This window comes from Vulpes vulpes, chromosome 15 (assembly GCF_048418805.1).
Source record: "Vulpes vulpes isolate BD-2025 chromosome 15, VulVul3, whole genome shotgun sequence".
Lineage (NCBI taxonomy): Eukaryota > Metazoa > Chordata > Mammalia > Carnivora > Canidae > Vulpes > Vulpes vulpes.
Window position 1 is genome coordinate 91,984,007 of NC_132794.1, and position 20,481 is coordinate 92,004,487.

Genomic DNA, 20,481 nt, shown 5'->3' on the forward strand with positions numbered 1-20,481 from the left:
AAGGGCAGCCAGGATGGCTCAGTGGTTTAGCGCCGCCTTCAGCCCAGGGCGTGATCCTGGGGATTGAGTCCCACATCGGGCTCCCTGCATGATGCCTGCTTCTCCCTCTGCCTCTGTCTCTGCCTCTCTCTCTGTGTGTCTTTCATGAATAAATAAATCTTTAAAAAAAAATCTTTAAAAAAAAAAAGATAAGAATACATCTAAAAAAAAAAAGAATACATCTGAAAGAGGGCAATTGGGCAGCTCAGCTGGTTGAGCATCCAAATCCAACTCTTGGTTTCGGCCCAGGTCAATCTCAGGGTCGTGGGATTGAGCCCTGCCTTAGGTTCTGCACTGAGTCGGGAGTCTGCTTGGGATTCTCTCTTTGCCCCTCCACCAGCTCATGTGTGTGTGTGTGTGCGTGTGTGTGTGTGTGTCTGTATACTCTCACTCTCTTGCTCTCTCTCTCTCTCAAATAAATAAATAATCTTAAAAAAAAGAAAGAATACATCTGAAAGGGTCACTTACACATAATCAACTTGACCTTTCAAAATTAGCTTTGAAAATCCTTAGTCATTCTATACTATTATAACAGGGAACAATAATTTTAAGTTTTTTCCCCAAAATGGGACCCCTGGGTGGCTCAGCGGTTAGGCGCCTGCCTTCAGCCCAGGGCGTGATCCTGGAGTCCCGGGATCAAGTCCCACATCAGGCACCCTGCATGGAGTCTGCTTCTCTCTCTGCCTGTGTCTCTGCCTCTCTCTCTCTCTCTCTTTCTCTCTCTCTCTCTCTCTCTGTGTCTTTCATGAATAAATAAAATCTTAAAAAAAAAAGTTTTTTCCCCCAAATGATAGACACTGTACATAGATACATATTCCCTGTGCCAAAAGTTAAATAATGGCTCAGAGAATCTCCCTCAAATCTTCTCTACTAGCAAGAAGTGAAACTAACCATCTTAATAAGACAGTCACATTATATGTCCTCATCACATCTATACAGTCTTCAAAGCCCTTTCACATACATGAAATACAATGGCCCAGAAAGCCAGATATGGTAAATGTTATTTGCATCCTCCTTTTAGGAAAGAGAATCCACAAAGCATTACATACACTGGTACAGGAGCCAGAACCTAGACCACATAAGTAATACTGCCATAGTTTTACAACATCCTGTGTTGACTGCTGCTGCTTGCCCTCCTGTATGCATTTAGCTCTCTGTATGGAGCTTTTTTTTTTTTTTAAGATTTTATTTATTTACTTGAGAGAGAAAGAGTGAGGGAGAAAGCAGAAGCAGGAGGGAGAAGGAGAAGCAGGCTCCCTGCTGAGCTGGGGGTTCTATGTGGGGCTTGATCCCAGGACCCTGAGATCATGACTGGAGCCAAAGGCAGACACTTAACCTACTGAACCACCCAGGTGTCCCCGTACAGAGCTTTTAATATGCCCTTTCCTTAATTCAAATTGATCCAAAAATGCTAACAAAATTACAGTGCTAAAATCCAAATTTTTTTAGCAATAATTTTCAAACAAATTCTAAAGAGCAAAATAAGAAAAAGAGAACTCCTACTTTAGAGGAAAGCTAATGGCATAAAACCAGTAAGTCAATCACCCACTATCACCCTTAAGTTGACCTTTTAAAATTATTACCAAGAACTAATATCTTTATTAGTCAAGAACTCCGGATCTAATAAGAATAGTATACTAGGAATCTCTTCTGGATTTTTAACTGAGAATAACACAGAGATGTAACATTTCTGGCCTTTTTGTAAGGTGCTCCTTTAGTGATTTTTTTCTATCCTTTTCTCCGAGGAGGGGTCACACTCACACTTTGACTCTCACACTTTTTTTTTTTTTTTTTAATTTCTTTGAGAGAGAGAGAGAGAGCAAGCACAGGAGGAAGGGGAGGGGGAGAGGGAAAATCTTAAGTAGACTCCAGGCTAAGCACAGAGCCTGATGTGGGGCTCAATCTCACGATCCCAAGATCACAATCTAAACCAAAACCAAGAGTCAGATGTTTAATTGACTGTGCCACCCAGGTACCCCTTGACTCTCATAATTCTATAATGTCATTTTTTAATTTATATATGAAATGCAGACTACTCGGGCAGCCCGGATGGCTCAGAGGCTTAACACCGCCTTCTGCCCATGGCATGATCCTGAGGACCCGGGATCGAGCCTCACATCGGGCTCCTTGCATGGGGCCTGCTTCTCCCTCTGCCTGTGTCTCTGCCTCTCTTTCTGTGTCTCTCATGAATAAATAAATAAAAATCTTTTAAAAATTAAAAAAAAAAAAAGAAATTCAGACTACTCATGGAATTGGCACTTCCCATCCTCAAAGCTCACTCAATCAATAGTGCTATGTATATCAAACTTACCTAATACAGAAAGAGCCCTAATAGGTTCCAAGTTCTCACTCATTTTCTCTGTATAATCATCTGTATTGACCTGTGCAATTCTGTATTAAATTTTTGCATTTCAAACTCTATCTCTAAGGCTTGCCAAGAGGTAAAGGTTTTACTTGATTGCATTATTTATTATGGGCCGTGTGGCAAAGTTGAACAAGTAAGGGCCCTGGAGTCAAACACTAGGGTTGAAACCATGACTCCATCACCTTCCAACTATGATCCCCAGTTTCCTCATCTGTAAACTGCTCTTTTACATGGCACATGTGAAAACATGGCACTCTTGCATCATTCTTGTCAGAGTTAATGTACTTAGTGACGCACTTAGACACCAGGCACATAGTAGAAATTCAAAACAAGGTAATAACTTTTTTTTTTTTTTTTTTTAATTCATGACAGACACAGAGGGAGAGGGAGAGGCAGAGACACAGGCAGAGGGAGAAGCAGGCTCCACGCAGGGAGCCCAACATGGGACTCAATCCCGGGTCTCCAGGATCACACCCTGGGCTGAAGGTGGCGCTAAACTGCTGGGCCACCGGGGCTGCCTGGTAATAACTCATATTTATATAAGTATTATTCTGTTTTATGTGTACTATTTATGATCAGAATTTCAGAAGGCAAGTACCCCTTCAGGGTATGTAATTACTCTAATCTCCCCTAATAGGGCAGACTTCACAACAAAGGCTTGGACCATGGTCAATGAGCAGTTATGAAGACCCAAAGAAATCCCCCATCCAATCACTAGGAATTCACCAGTTATATTATATAGTTGGAGAATGTGATAGATTAAGCAATTGTTCTGTCCACTAACAACTTGAGTTGTTAATACTTCATCTTTTAAAAATTTTTAAATCATAGAATTCTAGGGCCAAAAGGAACTTCAAGGGACATCTAGGATAAAAGAGTCCTTACATTGGATCATACTGAAGACAAGTCTTTCTTAAAGATATTCAGGAAAAAAAAAGCTTCTCAAGCTTTCCTCCCTCCTTTCAATTGTTTTACTGCAACAATCTATAAGAACAACATAACAACAATCTATATGAATTAACACATGGTCATAATTTCTAACACAAGAGCGCTCATTCTCACTCTCACCCTTACTCTCTTTTTCTCCCTCTGAAGAACTGAAAGGTAGCAGGCAGGGGTGAGCTTATTTCTCATTTTAGAATAAGAAACTACAAAGTCAAGCTGTGTGTAACTGTCAGAGCTCCAGGCCTTACCATAAAGATCTCATCATACATCAGCACCACTTTTTCCTTCAGTGGTTTTTTGGAGGCTGAAGATTTCCGGAGCAAACCCCCTCGTTTTTCCACCTGTGCCATGGTTAGAGAATCTGTGAAAAGAAAGCCACAGTCAATGCTATAAATGCTCTCCAAGATACTGGATAGTCTGTTGAAGAGCTCTCAATGGGAAATTTTTTAGAAGAAAAAATGATAAACAATCATGTAATAGATCTTGTGCATCTGTCCAACACCCAATCCCCTGAGCAGGTAACTTCAAGGCTTAAATCATTACTTGGCCTACAGCAAAACACATTTTACATCTTTAAAACATGCCAGTGGACAAGGCTTACAACAGATCCAAAACCAAGAAGGAAAGTGTAACTAGCTCCATCTATAATAGATTTGGCCATATATTTGAGGTTGATGGAAGGAATGCTGCAAAGTACACACTGCCCACAGACTGATGGTGAAGTTAAATTTCAAGTATTGATTGAGCTTAGGACCATTAAGGCAGGAAGTGTGCTGCAGACTGATGTGCTCCATTGATTTCCCCAAAGTAAGTAGGTCCTCATCACTGCAAAGTACTTGGCCTTCACTGCCTCATAAATCACACTGCAGTTGACTGTCTTCAGAAATTCCTCTGGAAAGAGACTCAGGGCAGAAAATAGAAGTTATGAGGACAAAAATTAAATCTGATTTCAAAATAACTGAATATAACAATATATTTCTTTCAAATCTATATGTATTTTAACACTATTGCAGATCAAATCTCAGTGTATTTTTCAATTCTATATAAAAGCAATTCCAGGGGCACCTGAGTGGCTCAGCAGTTGAACGTCATCCGTCTTTGGCTCAGGACGTGATCCTGGAGTCCCAGGATTGAGTCCCACATCAGGCTCCCTGCATGGAGCCTGCTTCTCCCTCTGCCTGTGTCTCTCCCTCTGTGTGTGTGTGTTTCTCACGAATAAATAAAATAAAATATTTTTTAAAATAATAAAATAAAAATATAAGCAATTCTATGAATCATGCCCAAATTTCCCATCTTGTTTCAAGGAATTTCAATTTTTTACAAGTGAGAACTTGAAATCCCAGAGGTCTCCAATGTGGATTTACACATTTCCCCTCACTTCCCAGATTCTTTCTACTGCTGACAAAATTCCTGTCTCTCTCTTAAATTATAGGCTCTAGTTGTGAAATTTAATGTCACCCAATGGCAAGTATGGTCTGTAACAAGAAGCCTGATTTTACTTCCAGGCAAATCTAAAGTATCAGAATAAAATTAATTTTGTTCAGGCAGCCCTGGTGGCACAGGGGTTTAGCGCCGCCTGCAGCCCAGGGTGTGATCCTGGGGACCCCGGATCAAGTCCCACATCAGGCTCCTTGCATGGAGCCTGCTTCTCCCTCTGCCTGTGTCTCTGCCTCTCTCTCTCTCTCTTTCTATGTGTGTGTCTCTCATGAATAAAATATAAAATCATGAAAAAATAAAAAATAAAATTTTTTCAAAATTTTTTGAAAAAAAATTTTGTTCAATGACTTGAAAAATATGTGCTATCTTTCAGATCAAAATCAAAAATTTATTTGAGGAAGAGATGCATCTGGTGGCATAAAAGATTATACCTTGGGACACCTGGGTCGCTCAGTTGCTTAAACATCTGCCTTCAGCTCCAGTCATGATCCCAGGGTCCTGGGATCGAGCCCCGCATAGAGCCCCCTGCTCAGCAGGAACTTGCTTCTCCCTCTCCTCCCACTCCTGCTCTCTTCCGCTATGTCTGATGCTATCTCTCTCTCTCTCTTTCTCTCTCTGAAATCTTAAAAAAAAAAATATATATATATATATATATATATATATATATATACTCAGACATTGTCTTTCTCTAATATATATAGCCAAAAAGGAGATTTACCTTTGAGCACAAAAACCACAAAGCACAGAAAATTTCTCCAACTAGATATGAAGCATCTTTTAGCACAGGGACTACATTTTTTTTTCATCTTCTTTTTTCTATAAGCACTTGGCTCAGGGTATATTATGCTCAGTGTATGCTCATCAATGACTGATTCCGAAATACGGGGGGAAAAGAACCTGAAAAGTCCTACATATGACCTAAAATTTTATTAAGACCTATCTCTAGGGCAGCCCGGTGGCTCAGCGGTTTAGCGCTGCCTTTGGCCCAGGGCCTGATCCTGGAGACCCGGGATCCGGTCCCACGTCGGGCTCCCTGCATGGAGCCTGCTTCTCCCTCTCTCTGCCTCTCTCTGTGTGTCTCTCATGAATAAATAAATAAAATCTTTTTTTTTTAATTTTTTTTATTTATTTATGATAGTCACACACACACACACAGAGAGAGAGAGAGAGAGAGAGAGAGAGGCAGAGACATAGGCAGAGGGAGAAGCAGGCTCCATGCACCGGGAGCCCGACGTGGGATTCGATCCCAGGTCTCCAGGATCGCGCCCTGGGCCAAAGGCAGGCGCCAAACCACTGCGCCACCCAGGGATCCCAAATAAATAAAATCTTAAAAAAAAAAAAAAAAAAAAAAGACCTATCTCTATCAAGGCCTCACTAAGCTCTCAAAATCCATTATGGTCCAGAGAAAACTGAAGGAAAAAATAACAACCAAAAAAAAGAGAGAGAGAGAAAGAGAAGATGCTTTTGGGCAATTTATACCATATTGATCATGACTTTGCCTTAAAGCATGAAATACAGCCTCTGTTCAAAACATTCCTGTGTCTTTTAAATAGGTTGTCAGGAGGAAGATGTCCTTATCGGGGGGAAAATAAATTGGAAATCAACAGGATCCCATTAAAATAAGTCAAAAGCAATGCAATTCTAAGCTTAGTGGATATAGATTTTTCATGTGTTCAGCTTCAACCAGTTTATTAGTGAGGATACCAGGAACCACGAGTTCCTGGATGTGAAAAGCACCTGTTTACAAACAGGCCCCTCTGAGGATTTATAATTGGGTTACAGCTAATCAATGTCCACCCCAAATCTAATAAACTCGCTTTCCCTATTTCAGAATCAATACTTTCTAATAAGCAAAAGGGAATAGGAGAGGAGGGAAAAACAATTCCAATCCAAAGTACCAAGTTCCCTAAGAAGTTAAATTATTTTCATCACTCTCCCTCCATTTGGAGCAGGGGGAAATTCAGCCCAGAGCGTCATCTCATTACTCTCTGTCATCATCAGAGGCAATTGGAATTTACCACTCAAGCTTATCTGAAATGTGACTGGAAACTAACAACATAGAGTCTCCTCTTCCTGCCAGCACTTCTACCCATGGAACACAGGAAAGACATTCTGAGGATGGTGGACTGAGAGACATATAGAACCCCTACAAAAGTCTTTTGCGGGATTTCAGAAATTAAGCCACTGCTCTTAAATTTGAAAGTAAAATATCTGACTGGTAGAGCACATCAGTAATGGGAGTGTAATTTGTATCCTCCCAGTGTTTTTCTCCTCTTTCACAACTGTTCTCTTTGTAGAAAACCAGTAGCACCTGAGGAGCAGCAAGGCATAATGGAACAACCAACCAGCAGAACTGAGACTAGAATACAGGTGTCCTGACCACCTACATGACACTAAGTCACTGTGCTTCCTAGTTTCCTTACACGTAAAACAAGGGGACTGGACTAGACATTTCACTGAATGATTCTCTCAGAATCACTAAAATACCATAGACACGTAAGAAACACCTAAATGTTGTAAAGCACTGTTTAGGCACTACGGGGTTACAAAGAGGAAACTACAGACCTGATCCTCTAGGAGCTCACAGTCTATGGGCAGAGATAGACACATGATAACCCCAAAGCACAAGGCAAATCATGAGAGAGAAAATAAACGTACAAAGAAAATGCTATGGTACCATGAAGAAGGGAAAGAAGCATTCTATGACTACACTATGACCTCTGTTGATCTGGGATTTTAAATCCTCCCACCGAAAAAGCAAACTACAGCAAAGCCACAGTAATCCCACAGAAATGTCATCTTAGGCTTTAACACAGTTTCTCAGAAATAAGATACAATAGGCAAAGTATAAAAGAGAATCAGGCAACATATCAATCCTAATTTCACCTACCATCAAACTTAGAAATGGTTTCAAATTCCCCCAACCCAATGGTAAATCAATGAAGTCTTTTATTCCTAAACTCAGAGTCTGCTGGTCCCATGACCCACAGCACAACTTTTCTCTGAAAAAGACTCAAGTCATACAACTTTTTAAGAATTATATCTTTAGGCAATCCAGCCACAAACATCTTAAATACACATCACTTCACATCCCTTCAGCATAAAATGACCAAATATCAAGGTTTTTTGTTTTGTTTTGTTTTGTTTGTTTGTTTTGAGATTTTTATTTACTTACTGGAGAGAGAATCAGAGACAGAAACAAAGAGTACAAGAGAGAGTATGCACTCACGCAAGAGAAGGGAGGATGGGAGGCAGAAGCAGGCTACCTGATGGAAAGCCTGATGTGGGGCTTAATCCCAGGACCCAGGGTAGACTATGACCCTGAGCCAAAGACAGATGCTTAACTGACTGAGCCACCCAGGCATCCCAAGATTTTTTTTTTTTTTTTTTTTTTTAGGTTCGAGAGTGTTTTAATGGGGAGCGCTCCCAGGCAAGGTTCCGTGACTCGGAGAGGTGGCCCGAGTCAGGGAAGTTGCACCGGCCGCCCCAAGATTTTAAAACCTAAAGCTAAACTCCTCCAATGTCTAACATGCAAGAAATGCTAATGATACTTAGCTATTCATTTCTTGTTTTCTTGAACACAATACATGCCAACTCTAGCATCAGAAAAATTAACAGAAATTCACTCTAATTTCCAGAGAGTTACCATAGTTCATCTATCAAAAGTCTTGGTATTGTATCTATATGAGATGATAGATGTTAACAAAACCTATTGAGGTAACCAATTCACAATATATATAAATAAAATCATCATGCTGTACACCTTATACACTGATGTATGTCAATTATTTTTCAATAAAACTGGAAAAAAATCTAAAAACAAAACATCTTGGGTTTTGGTCCCAATTCTCACATACACATACTACATATAACCTTTAGTTTCCTTTCCTTCCCTGGGCTTCAATGTGCCAATCTGTAAAAAGAAGCAGTGGCAAGGATATGCAGGAAAGGGAACTTCTGTGCACTGTTGGGAATGGAAATTGGTACAGCCACCACAGAAAACAATATAGAGGTTCCTCAAAATATTAAAAAATAAAACTATGAAAAAAATAAATAAAAAATTTAAAAAAAAAAATAAAACTATGATATGATCTAGCAGTCCCACTTCTATGTATATATCCAAAGGAAATGAAATCACCGTCTTGAAGAGATATCTGCATCCTCATGTCCACTGCAGCATTATTCTCAATAGCCAAGATTTGGAAACAACCTAAGGGTCCGTCAATGGATGAATAAAATGTGGTGTACATGTACAATGGAATATTATTCAGCCACAAAAAAAAATTTTCTGCCATTTGCAACAACATGAATATGCCTCTGTGAAGTGATGGATGAATGTGTTAACTAACCTCATCATGGTAATCATTTCATGTGTATCAAATCATCACACTGTATACCTTAAAATTATATACCAATGTTATATATCAATTATAATCTCCATAATATATCAATTATATCTCAATAAACCAGGGAATACAAAAGCCATGGAATAGCTCTCTGTAGGCTTCCAAATTTAATGGCCTACAGCTCTAGATTCATGCTAGTAACGGACTATAAGCAAGTATCACCCTCCCTCCACTGTCGAGGGAGACTCCAAAATACCTAAAGGTAGATGCTGAGGTAAACATCCTAAAACATTTTACCCAGTACATAAAAGAAAAAGGATAAGAAAAGAAAAAAGGAAAGTAGAAAGACAGAAAGAAAATGAATAAAAACAAGTATGCCCAACATCTAGAAAGAAAAAATATGCACAGATCGGGCATTCATCCACTCCACAGACATTCACTGAGCACCTTTTAGGTACTAAGCACTAGGGATACACCAGTGAACAAGACAGACAAGATTTCTGCTTTCACTGAGTTTTCACTCTAGAGGGGGGAAAGACAACAAGTTGAGACAGTGATAAGTATCTCAAAGACAAACTATCTAGAAGGCCTACATTAGACCAGAGATTAAAGTAGGCCTCTATGACAAATGATACATGGGCAAATCAGAGTACAGAAAGGAAAGAGCCATGTGAAAGTCTCAGGAAAAGTTTCAGATAGAATGGCAAATGCAAAGGCTCCAAGATTTGAACATACTTGGCATGTTGAAGAAACAGAAATGCCAGGTGCCTCGTTTATAGTATAAACATCTCCCTTTTGAAATGTCCTTGTAAGGTTTTTTTGAAGTGAGCATTTTGTGTTTGTGTTTTTTTTCATACATAGAGTATTCAAATGTCCATTGGCAGAATGGGAAGATTATAATATATTCATATAATAGAGTACTACCCAGAACTTGTTTTTATAGTCAGAAATTTAAAAGAACAAATTATTGAAACAATATTGATAAATTCCATGATGTTGAATAAAAACCTCTAAAAGAAAAAGTAAAAACAAATTATTCTAATCATATGAAGTTCAAAGACAGCAAAATTAATCTATGGTGACAGGTTGGAATAATGGTTACCTTGGTAGGGAGGTGAATGAAAAGGAGCACAAGGAAGCCTTCTAAGGTGCTGGAAACGTGCTCTACCTTGACTGGAGTGGAGATCACACAAATGTTTACATGTGTAAAAAAAATTAATCAAGTTGTACACTTTACATTATGTAATGTATCCCCCAATCTAAAAAAAAAAAAAAAAAAACAGTGTACTCATACATATATGAAAATTAACAGTACTGAGGCAAAACACTAGAACAGAGGCTAGTAGAAACCCCAACTTGCACACTCAGGACACCAATCAAAAATAATAAAAAATAACAACTAGGGGTACCTGAGTAGCTCAGTCAGTTAAGCGTCTGACCCTCCCTTTAGGCTCAGGTCATGATCTCGGGGTTGTGGGATAGAGCCCCTGTGGGCTCAGGCTCAGCACTAAGCCTGGAGTCTGCTTCTCCCTCTCCCACTCCCTCTTCTTCTGCCCCCCCCCCAACTTGCGCATGCATGCACCCTCCCTTTCTCTCTCTCAAATAAATAAAATCTTAAAAAAAAAAAGTTAAACTTGCTTAGCACTTACTGTGCACCAGGCACTGTTCTAAGCACTTCATATACATTAATTGGTTTTATCCTCACAGACCTATGATCCAGGAACCTTACAATAAGAAAACTAAAGTATAAAGTTGTTTTAAAAAAAATTGCCAGTATAAGAGTAGGGACTCAAACCCAGCCAGCCACATGTTAGAGTCCCTGATCTTTTCTTGAAGAAGTTTATTTTTTATTTTATTTTTTAGAGAGAGAGAGCAAGTGAGCAGGAAGGGGCAGAGGGAGGAGAGAAAGAATCCCAAGCAGGCTCCACACTCAGCACCGATATAGAGCTCCATCTCACAACCCTGAGATCATGACCTGAGCTGAAATCAAGAGTAAAACGCTTAATGAACTGAGCCACCCTGGTGCCCCTAAAATCCCTGTTCTTAACCACTATGCTAAACTATCTCTCAAAAGGCAGAGGAGTCCACAGAAGTGGTGTAACCTACACATAAACAAAGCTGAGGCTCTGCAGACAAACTGCAACCAGGTTCCAGGTGAGTGAGGAAGAAGAGTATATACTCACTGACCTTAATGAACAAACTTTGGAGTGTCCAGATATCTTGAGTTTCAACACTTTCAATTGCCAGTGGGTAGAGGTACCACTGTAAATAGTAAAAGATACATGAGGAATCCCTGGGTGGCTCAGCGGTTTAGCACCTGCCTTCAGCCCAGGGCATGATCCTGGAGATCCGGATCGAGTCCCATGTCAGGCTCCCTGCATGGAGCCTGCTTCTCCCTCTGCCTGTATCTCTTCCTCTCTTTCTCTCTGTGTCTCTCATGAATAAATAAAATCTTAAAAAAAAAAAAAAGATACATATGCATGTCTGATACATGCATATGGATATAAATATTGATAACAGTAAAGTGAAAAAGATATACAAATGAATGAAATGGTAGAAAACTTGAAAGAAAACACTGGAGTGGAATCGGTCTAGTTAGGTTGATAGATGTATCCAATATGGTAATCATAAAAAAAAAAAAAAAAAAAACCAAACAGATGAAACACTGATATCCACTATGAGATTCGTTTTTGTTTTTTTAAGATTTTATTTATTCATGAGGGACACAGAAAGAGAGCAGAGACATAGGCAGAGGGAGAAGCAAGCTCCTTGCAGGGAGCCCAATGTGGGACTCGATCCCTGAACTGGGATCACGACCTGAGCCAAAGGCAGACGCTCAAATGCTAAGCCACCCAGGCATCCCTCCACTACAAGATTTGATTGATAATATTTTAATTGAGCTTAGTCAGTGCTCTGAGGATAATATCCACCAAAACTTAATAATGAATGGAAAGATACAGGAAGCTAAGCTAGAAAGATGAAATGGAGAGCAAGTCAAGTATAAATCCATACAGCCCTGAGTTTAGGACAGATTATGCTTTCCCATCACAGAACTGCAATCAATTGTTTCAAAATCTCCTGAGGCACCTCCTGAAAATACAGGTCCCTAAGCTCCCTTCCCCCATTATTGAAACAGACTTTTCAAGATAAGGACTAGGGATTTAGATTTGTTTTTAATTTTTTTGAGGAAAGTTGACATTAGGGGTCTAGATTTTTGATAATCACCCCAGGTCAGTGGTTCTCCACTGTGGCAATTTTGCCATCCAGGGAACATCAACCAGAGACATTTTTGGCCATCACAATTGAGAAAGGAGATACTACTGGCATCTACTAGGTAGAGGCCAAGGATGCTGCTCAACATCTTACAATGCATGGGACAGTTCTACAACAAAGAATGATCTGGCCCAATATATCAAAAGTACTGAGACTGAAAAACTCTGCCCCAAGTCATTCTGATGCTCACTGAAGTTTGAGAACTCATCAAAGCCTTAAACTCATCAAACGTTTTCTGAAACGAGCATCTGGACATCACACAATTTTGAGAGGATGAGTAAAACTTCTGTCACCTCTAGAAAGGACCTTGGGGGGATCCCTGGGTGGCTCAGCAGTTTGGCTCCTGCCTTTGGCCCAGGGTACAATCCTGGAGTCCCAGGATCGAGTCCCGTGTCGGGCTCCCGGCATGGAGCCTGCTTCTCCCTCCTCCAGTGTCTCTGCCTCTCTCTCTCTATGTCTATCATAAATAAATGAATAAATAAAAAAAAAAAAAAAGAAAGAAAGAAAGGACCTTGGGACAACCCTCACCACTCCCGGCTCATTCTCCCTATATTAACTCACCAGTGGCATCCCTTTCTTTAGGATCCTAGCCCCAGTTTGTCCATCGGTGAAAGATCACTACAAGACACATAGTATAGTAATCCACAATACTTAATACTATACTATACTATAGTAATCCACAGTGCTTAAAGAAGGAGATGAAAATCCTATCTGCCCAGAAGTTGTGGCTGAGTCAAGTAACACCACTGTCTGATCACTGGCCATTCACCCAATATACAAGAGGAAATAATATGTTTATAAACCCAGAAATATAGTCTCTTCCCCTGGCTCTCCTATAAGTCCCCTAGTTCCTCTAGAAGCCAGAGGGTAGGGATCCCTGGGTGGCGCAGCGGTTTGGCGCCTGCCTTTGGCCCAGGGCGCAATCCTGGAGACCTGGGATCGAATCCCGCGTCGGGCTCCTGGTGCATGGAGCCTGCTTCTCCCTCTGCCTGTGTCTCTGCCTCTCTCTCTCTCTCTCTCTCTCTGTGTGTGTGTGACTATCATAAATAAATGAAAATTAAAAAAAAAATAGAAGGCAGAGGGTAGGGGTGTCCTAATCCTTGGCAGAAGTTATCTTCTCCCTAAGTTCTTCTGCATTATGGAGGTAAATAACAGCACTATAAGCATTTACGAGAATGCAGGGTATTTCTACTTCCAAACCCTAACCCTTAACTCTCAAACTAGTTCTTAACATGCCTCTTCTTTTTTCAAAAAAACAAAGATTTTATTTATTTATTCATGAGAGACACAGAGAGAAGGGAAAAGATATAGGCAGAGGGAGAGGCAGGCTCCCTGTGGGGAGCCTGATGTGGGGATCACGACCTGAGCTGAAGGCAGATGCCCAACTACTGATGCCTCTTCCTTTCTCAAGGCCTGAGGATTTGATTTAGTTCACTGCTGGATTCACATACTACTATTTCACACGGTTCCTTGACACAGCTTCTCTCATAGTATAGGTTCCCTCAATTCCACCCCACAGGGATCCCTGGGTGGCTCAGTGGCTTAGAGCCTGCCTTCAGCCCAGGGTGTGATCCTAGAGTAACGGGATCGAATCCCGCATCAGGCTCCCTGCACAGAGCCAGCTTCTCCCTCTGCCTGTGTCTCTGCCTCTCTCTCTCTCTCTCTCTCTCTCTCTCTCTGTCTCTCATGAATAAATAAATAAAATCTTTAAAAAACAAAAAAAAAATTCTACCCCACAGACTGGCTCTAAAACAAGCATATGATGTCTTTCCATTTTAATGGATTTTTAGAGCAAGGCACTCCAAGTCTCTCATATTTCCAAAATGAGAACAGAATGAGGCATGCACTCATGAAGCCACCTCTTTGAATTCCCTTTATGGACAGGCCACCATCCCCTTATGCTATCACTTTTCTTTTTTTTAAGTTCTGGAGATGGAATTCATCATTCATTCTTCCAAGCACAACCTCCCAATCGAGGTGATACGTAATAACTCTACTGAATACATACTCACTATATACTTGGCACTGTTCTAAGTGCTTTAAATATACCATATTTAATCCTTACAACAACCAGATAAAGTAGGTACTATTGCTGTAACTTTACAATGAGGATTTCATTTTGCCCAAAGTAAAACAGCCATTCTGGTAGCCCTTCTCCCTAAAAGAATATCCCATTAGTGCAAAAAATCAGGCATTGACTAAAAATACTAAAAATCCAGATTCAAAAAAAAAAAAAAAAAACAGATTCTTTTAAAATTCCATATTAACTCCAAACTGATATCCATAATATCAACATTCCCACTTTACCCAAGAAAAGTCAGTCAACCTGGGACACTGACAAGCATCAACTCTTTTTAACTACTAGGACAGAGACAGCCTGATTCAGTGGGTACATGAGACACTATGGGGCAGCACTGACATCCTGCGTGTCCTGTGGACTAGGCTCACCTCAGCATGGCTATTTAGCCTATACTTGAAAGTGGAAATAATTCAGGGACTTACAGACTAAGCAGTAAGTGGCAAAACCAGGAACTTCCCAATCCTTACTCTAGGATAGTATCAGCCATTGTCTGCATCTACTAGGGATGAAGTAGTTTCACAGAAGAGAATTTTAGCTAGTCCCAACAGAATCTACTGAGTCTGCCTACTTGCACAAACTAATAATACAGATGAAGAGGTTTAAATAAACATGACTACCTCAGATTCCCTTATTTTACACAAGAAGGAATGCACTTGCACCTTCATAAAGAGAAACCAACTCCAAATTGACAGGATTTCAGGCAACTTTGATTGAAAATCACATTTTTCTGACATCTCCCAAAATGAGAATTCATTGTAAGATCCTCTTCTCAATGAGCAGGAGCCTCCTGTAAATTAATACTGTCTATCTCCTGTTCAAGCCCTGAATTTCCTCAAGCAGCACAACGTCACTCCTATTTTCTTCATTTCCTTTCCTGTTGAACCATACAAGCCTCATGAATACCACCTAAGTATAAAATGAAAATTCTAAGACAGAATCCCATAATCTTCTTAAAGAAAGCCCAAAGGTAACTGCAACCTTACAAAGTAAATGGATTTCCTGTTGGCTTAATGACTAACATTTATCAGACTTTATAATAGCACAGCCACAGTAAAAGACAAAAAGCAGACCCCAGATTACTAAGGTATGGTCCCTGCCTTGAGAAGCTCACTGTTACATGGAAGAAGTGCACATTCTGATTCTTCCTTGTAAGCAAACAAAAAAAAAAAGTTAAAAAAAAAAAAGTTATCTTTCCCAGGATTTTCTCATATTTGTCTCATTCAGAGCTACTGCCAAGTTATTAAGCTCACCAGGCCTCCTTACTTACAGCTGCCTACTAACATCTCCATGTGCATATGCCACAAGTATAAGGGGTTATCTCCCTTATACCTCTTTCCATAGTCACCCCAACCCTTAAAAAATCTGCTCTACTTTTTCTAATCCATAACCTGGTCAATGAAATTCCTATTCACCCAATTTCTTAAATTAGAAACCTTAGCTTACTCTCTCTCCCTAAGTCACTAAGTCATGTTGCATCTCACAAATAGTTCTAAAATCAATTCCCTTCTTCATTCCCACTGCCACACTTTATTCAAACTCTCACTCACTGCAACAACTCTAATTAGTCTCATTGCCTCATTTCTCATTACTTTAATCCACTCTTCTGTCACTCCCTAACAGAAAAAACTGCAATGGCTCCCTGCTTTCTTTTCAGTCTTACCTCCTGGCAATTTCCCCACCACACATCCTGTTTGGAACAAATTTTTGACACTTAAACATCATGCTATTTTTTTCTCTTCACACTTCTTTTCTTAGATTTTTTTTTTAAAGATTCCATCTATTTATTCATGAGAGACAGAGAGAGAGAGAAAGAGGCAGAGGGAGAAGCAGACTCCACACAGGGAGCCCTACATGGGACTCGATCCCGGGACTCCAGGATCACACCCTGGATCAAAGGCGGCGCTAAACCGCTGAGCCACCTGGGCTGCCCTTCTTTAAAGATTTTATTTATTTATTTGAGAGAGAGAGAGAAAGCATATGAGTGGGGATGAGGGGCAGTGGGAGAGGAACCAGCAAACTCCCTGCTTAAGTAGAGAGCCCAATGCAGGCAATCCCAGGACCCTAAGATTATGACCTGAGCCAAAGGCAGATGCTTAACCAATTGAGCCACCTAGGCTCCCCCTCTTCACACTTTCACCATTTCTTTGTGCCTGCTTTGCTCAACTGGAATGCCTTGCCTTATTTGTACAGGCTCCTACTTATCCTTCAAAACCCAACTCAAGTATCTCCTCCCTGCAAATACACCCCTGACTCTCCCACACAAGGACAGTATTCCCTTTGCATTGTATAAATTCCTTTATGTGGATATGTAACACACAGCACTACAATTTTCATATGAATGTTTCTCTGATGTCCTTGAGGAAAGATACTCCTATTTCTAACCTTAGTGCCAGTTACATAGTACATGCTCAATAAATATATGTTGAATAAACAGTTCACCTTCATATATCCTGGACCAATTTGTAATTGGTCTGTATTCCCCAGATTTTATGGAATTTTGAACTTAACTATGTGAAATTCCACTTTCATAAATGTTTTGAGTTTTCAAGAGTTTTTAAAATTATATTATACAAATGCTAAACAAATGAATGAATTATAATGCCTAAACATACAACGAAAAAAGGCTTAAGGCTCTTATAGGCTTAAGGCTTAGGGGAGTCTTAAAGGTTCCCCTATTCACTAAAAAAAGAATGGAAGTTCCCCTTTACAATCCTAAAAAGAAGGATACACCTTTCTCTAGATTGATTTGCTATCCCAAAAGCTTTCACATAGGAAGTACTGAGCACACAAATCCAACTGAACACACACCCAAAATAATGCCAATTCACTTGTGCTAAGGACAGGGGCCCAAACCACAGTTGCCCTGGTTTACAAAGTCACTGAGAATTGCAAAGAAACCGTTCTCACTAAGGCTCAAAACTTTCTCTGGGGAGAAAGAACTGGGGAGGGTCTGATGTTCCAGAAACATTTTTCGAGTCTGGCCCAAGTTCCTACTTCCCCAGTCTCCAGAGGCAGCATTCCACGGCCTCTGATAACTCTCCTTCCCCAGGAAACCAGCTTTTTCTTCTATTTGTTCCCCACACCTGCTTGGAACAGGTTCATTTCCCAGGCTCGCTCCAAGTAAGCCAGAGAAAACACGGCAGCTTCACTGATTCTGTGTGTAGGGTGGGCTGAAGCCCATTGGACAGAGACTGAAAAGAGGGACAGGTTGAGGGCCCTTCCAGGACAACTGAAGACTTCAATAGACGGGCCTGCCTCTAACCCTTCTCAGAGGTCCTGCCCAAAGCCCTCATCCTAGGGCCTGGCTGGACTGGGCTCAAGGCCTCCCAGGGGCGGCGACAACCTGAAGGGGAGAGGCTCAGGAGGCTGAGGGATCGGGATTAGCCCCATGCCAGGGTCAAAGGTCAGCATCTCGGCTGACAAGAGGGCCCAGCAAGGAGCAGGAAGGCCGCGACAGGCACCGGAAGAACCCAGGGATCAGCCGCTGTGGGAGCAAAACGCTTCTCGCTCCGCTCCACCGCCCGGGCCCAGCTTCCCAGACGCACTCAGCCTCAGCCCGCCTCAGCAGCTGTCCTCCCTCCCTCTCTCCCCGTCACCACCGTCGTCCCCAAGGCGAGCGTAGGCCCCGCCCCCAGGGCCGCCTCGGGGCCAAGGCCTAGGCCGGCGGGAGCTGCAGGAGTTGGCCAGGTTCGGGGACCGGCCCGGGCCGGCGCCGCTTACCGAGCCCCGGGCTCCTCCTCCACAACCCGCGCCGCTCCCGGGCCCGCTCGCTCCCGTCGCCACCGACGCCGCCGCTCCACCAGGCTCACGGACCGGCTCCCGACCTCCCCCGACCCTTCCCCGTCCCACGGTGCCCTGCCGGGTCCTAGAGCCCGCTGCGTAATAGGTACGTCCACACCCGTTTCCTGAGGCTGGCTCAGACCGCGGTTCCCAGCAAGCATCACAAGGACTACAACTCCCGAAATGCACCGCGAGAAAGAAATTAACAAAAATATTTACTGCGGGTCTACTGGAGGCAAGTTGCAGTAGCAGTTTTTTTAAATATAGGCGAAGTTTACATATAAACATTTTACATACAACGGACGGGGCAATTCCATTTCTAAGAATAAAAATGTATTGGTCAGGGACGCCTGGGTGGCTCAGCGGTTGAACGTCTGCCTTCCGCTGGGGGTGTGATCCTAGGGTCCAGGGATAGAGTCCCACATCTGGCTCCCTGTGAGGAGCTTGCTTCTCCTCTGCCTGTGTCTCTGCCTCTCTCTTTGTCTCTCATGAATAAGTAAAATCTTAAAAAAAAGAAAATGTATATGTTCCATGGGGCACCTGGATGGCTCCGTGGGTTAAGCGTGAAACTCTTGACCTTAGCTCAGGGGTTGATACTGTCTTGAGTTCAGGCTCGCATTGGGCTCCAGGCTGGGTGATAAGCCTATTTTAAAATTAAAAGGGAAAAAAATTATGTTCCAGGATGTTTATTGCAACTTTGTAAATGAAAAATAGTAAACAAATCCATTTGGCAGCCTGGGTGGCTCAGCGGTTTAGTGCCGCCTTCAGCCCAGGGCCTGATCCTAGAGACCCAGGGTGGAGATCCACGTCAGGCTCCCTGCGTGAAGCCTGCTTCTCCCTCTGCCTGTGTCTCTGCCTCTCTCTCTCTCTCTCTCTCTCTCTCTCTGTGTGTGTGTGTGTGTGTGTGTGTCTCATGAATAAATAAATAAAATCTTAAAAAAAGATAAGGAAACAAATCCATTCAACAAATATATATTGTGTGCCTACTATGTGTAAAGCACCATGTGTTAACTGGACATGGTAATCTCTGAGTCTCCGTTTTCTCTATGCAAAATGGAAGATTAAAAAGGATAGGCTGGGCAGTGTGTGTGTGCGTGCCCTTGGAGTCTACATACCCGCGTGTGTGTATGAATAAATAAAGCCTTTCAATCCTTTATTTTTTTTAATTTTTTACTTTTTTTTTTAGATTTTTTTTAATTTACTTGAGAGAGAGAGCACGAGAAGGGAGAAGGGAAGAGGGAGAAGAAAAGGGAGAAGCAGACTCCCCACTGAGCAGGGAGCCCCATGAGGGGCTCCATCCCAGGACCCCAGGATCATGACCTGAGCCGAAGACAGATGCTTAACTGACTGAGCCACTCAGGTGCCCCTAAAGATTTTATTTTTAAGTAATCTCTACACCCAATATGGGACTTAAACCTACAACCCTGCGATCAAGAGCCACATGCTCCACCAACTGAGCCAGCCAGGTGCCCTAAGTCATTCGATCTATGATCGAAGTCATATGATGACTTTATAAAGCAAATTCTTCATAGGTGAGAAAAAAATTAGATAGCTTGCCAAATTTTCCAGAGTTAGTAAAAGGTGAAGAAGAATTTGAACACAGATCTATCAGGAAATTGATCTTAAAGACCCAGAAGCCGAGGCTCTCTTTTGGGGAGATTTTTATTTTTTCTTGTATATTTACACAGTAGTGTAAGATGTGGTTAGTGGTAAAAAGGTATATACCTTAATAGAATATTAGAAAGAGTGAGAAGAAGCAAAAGAAAAGTATCTTGAGGTAAACCTCAAGAGTTCCTGAACACCAGTTAGAAATATCCTATCCAGGGGTGCCTGGGTGGCTGAGCAGTTGAGCGTCTGCCTTTGGCTCAGGGTGTGATCCTGGGGTTCCGGGATCAAGCCCGCATTGGGCTCTCTGCATGGAGCCTGCTTCTCCCTCTTACTATGTCTCTGCCTCTCTCTTTCTGTGTCTCTCATGAATAAATAAATAAAATATTTTTTAAAAAGAAAGAAAGAAATATCCTGTCCAGCTGAACAAACCCCTTTCCATACCTGATTTACTTTTAACACCTGTTTGTTTGTTCTATTTTTTTTTATTTTTATTTTTATTTTTTTGTTTTTCACCTGTTTGTTTGTTGATCACCTACTGAATACCCAATTCTGAGAGTAGTAAAAATAATTATTATTAATACAACACTGAGACTATGTTATAATAAAGT

At 41.5% G+C, this 20,481-nt stretch overlaps 1 protein-coding gene across 5 annotated transcripts in view; it reads right to left on the reverse strand.

The window, feature by feature from the left end:
- Positions 1 to 18,408, reverse strand: part of ARMH3 (armadillo like helical domain containing 3) — a 183,590-nt gene extending 165,182 nt beyond the window's left edge. For 2 of the 5 annotated variants that reach the window (XM_072739827.1, XM_025992596.2), the window contains exons 1-2: positions 10,235 to 10,391; positions 3,598 to 3,710 (exon numbers count right to left, since the gene is read on the reverse strand). In XM_072739827.1, the coding sequence (XP_072595928.1) occupies positions 3,598 to 3,699 (102 nt within the window). In that variant the 5' untranslated portion in view covers positions 3,700 to 3,710; positions 10,235 to 10,391. Of the gene's footprint in view, positions 1 to 3,597; positions 3,711 to 10,234; positions 10,392 to 18,205 lie in introns of those variants that run through there. The other 3 variants (XR_011997554.1, XM_025992590.2, XM_025992611.2) reach the window with 3 other exon arrangements.
- Positions 18,409 to 20,481: the final 2,073 nt, after the last annotated feature.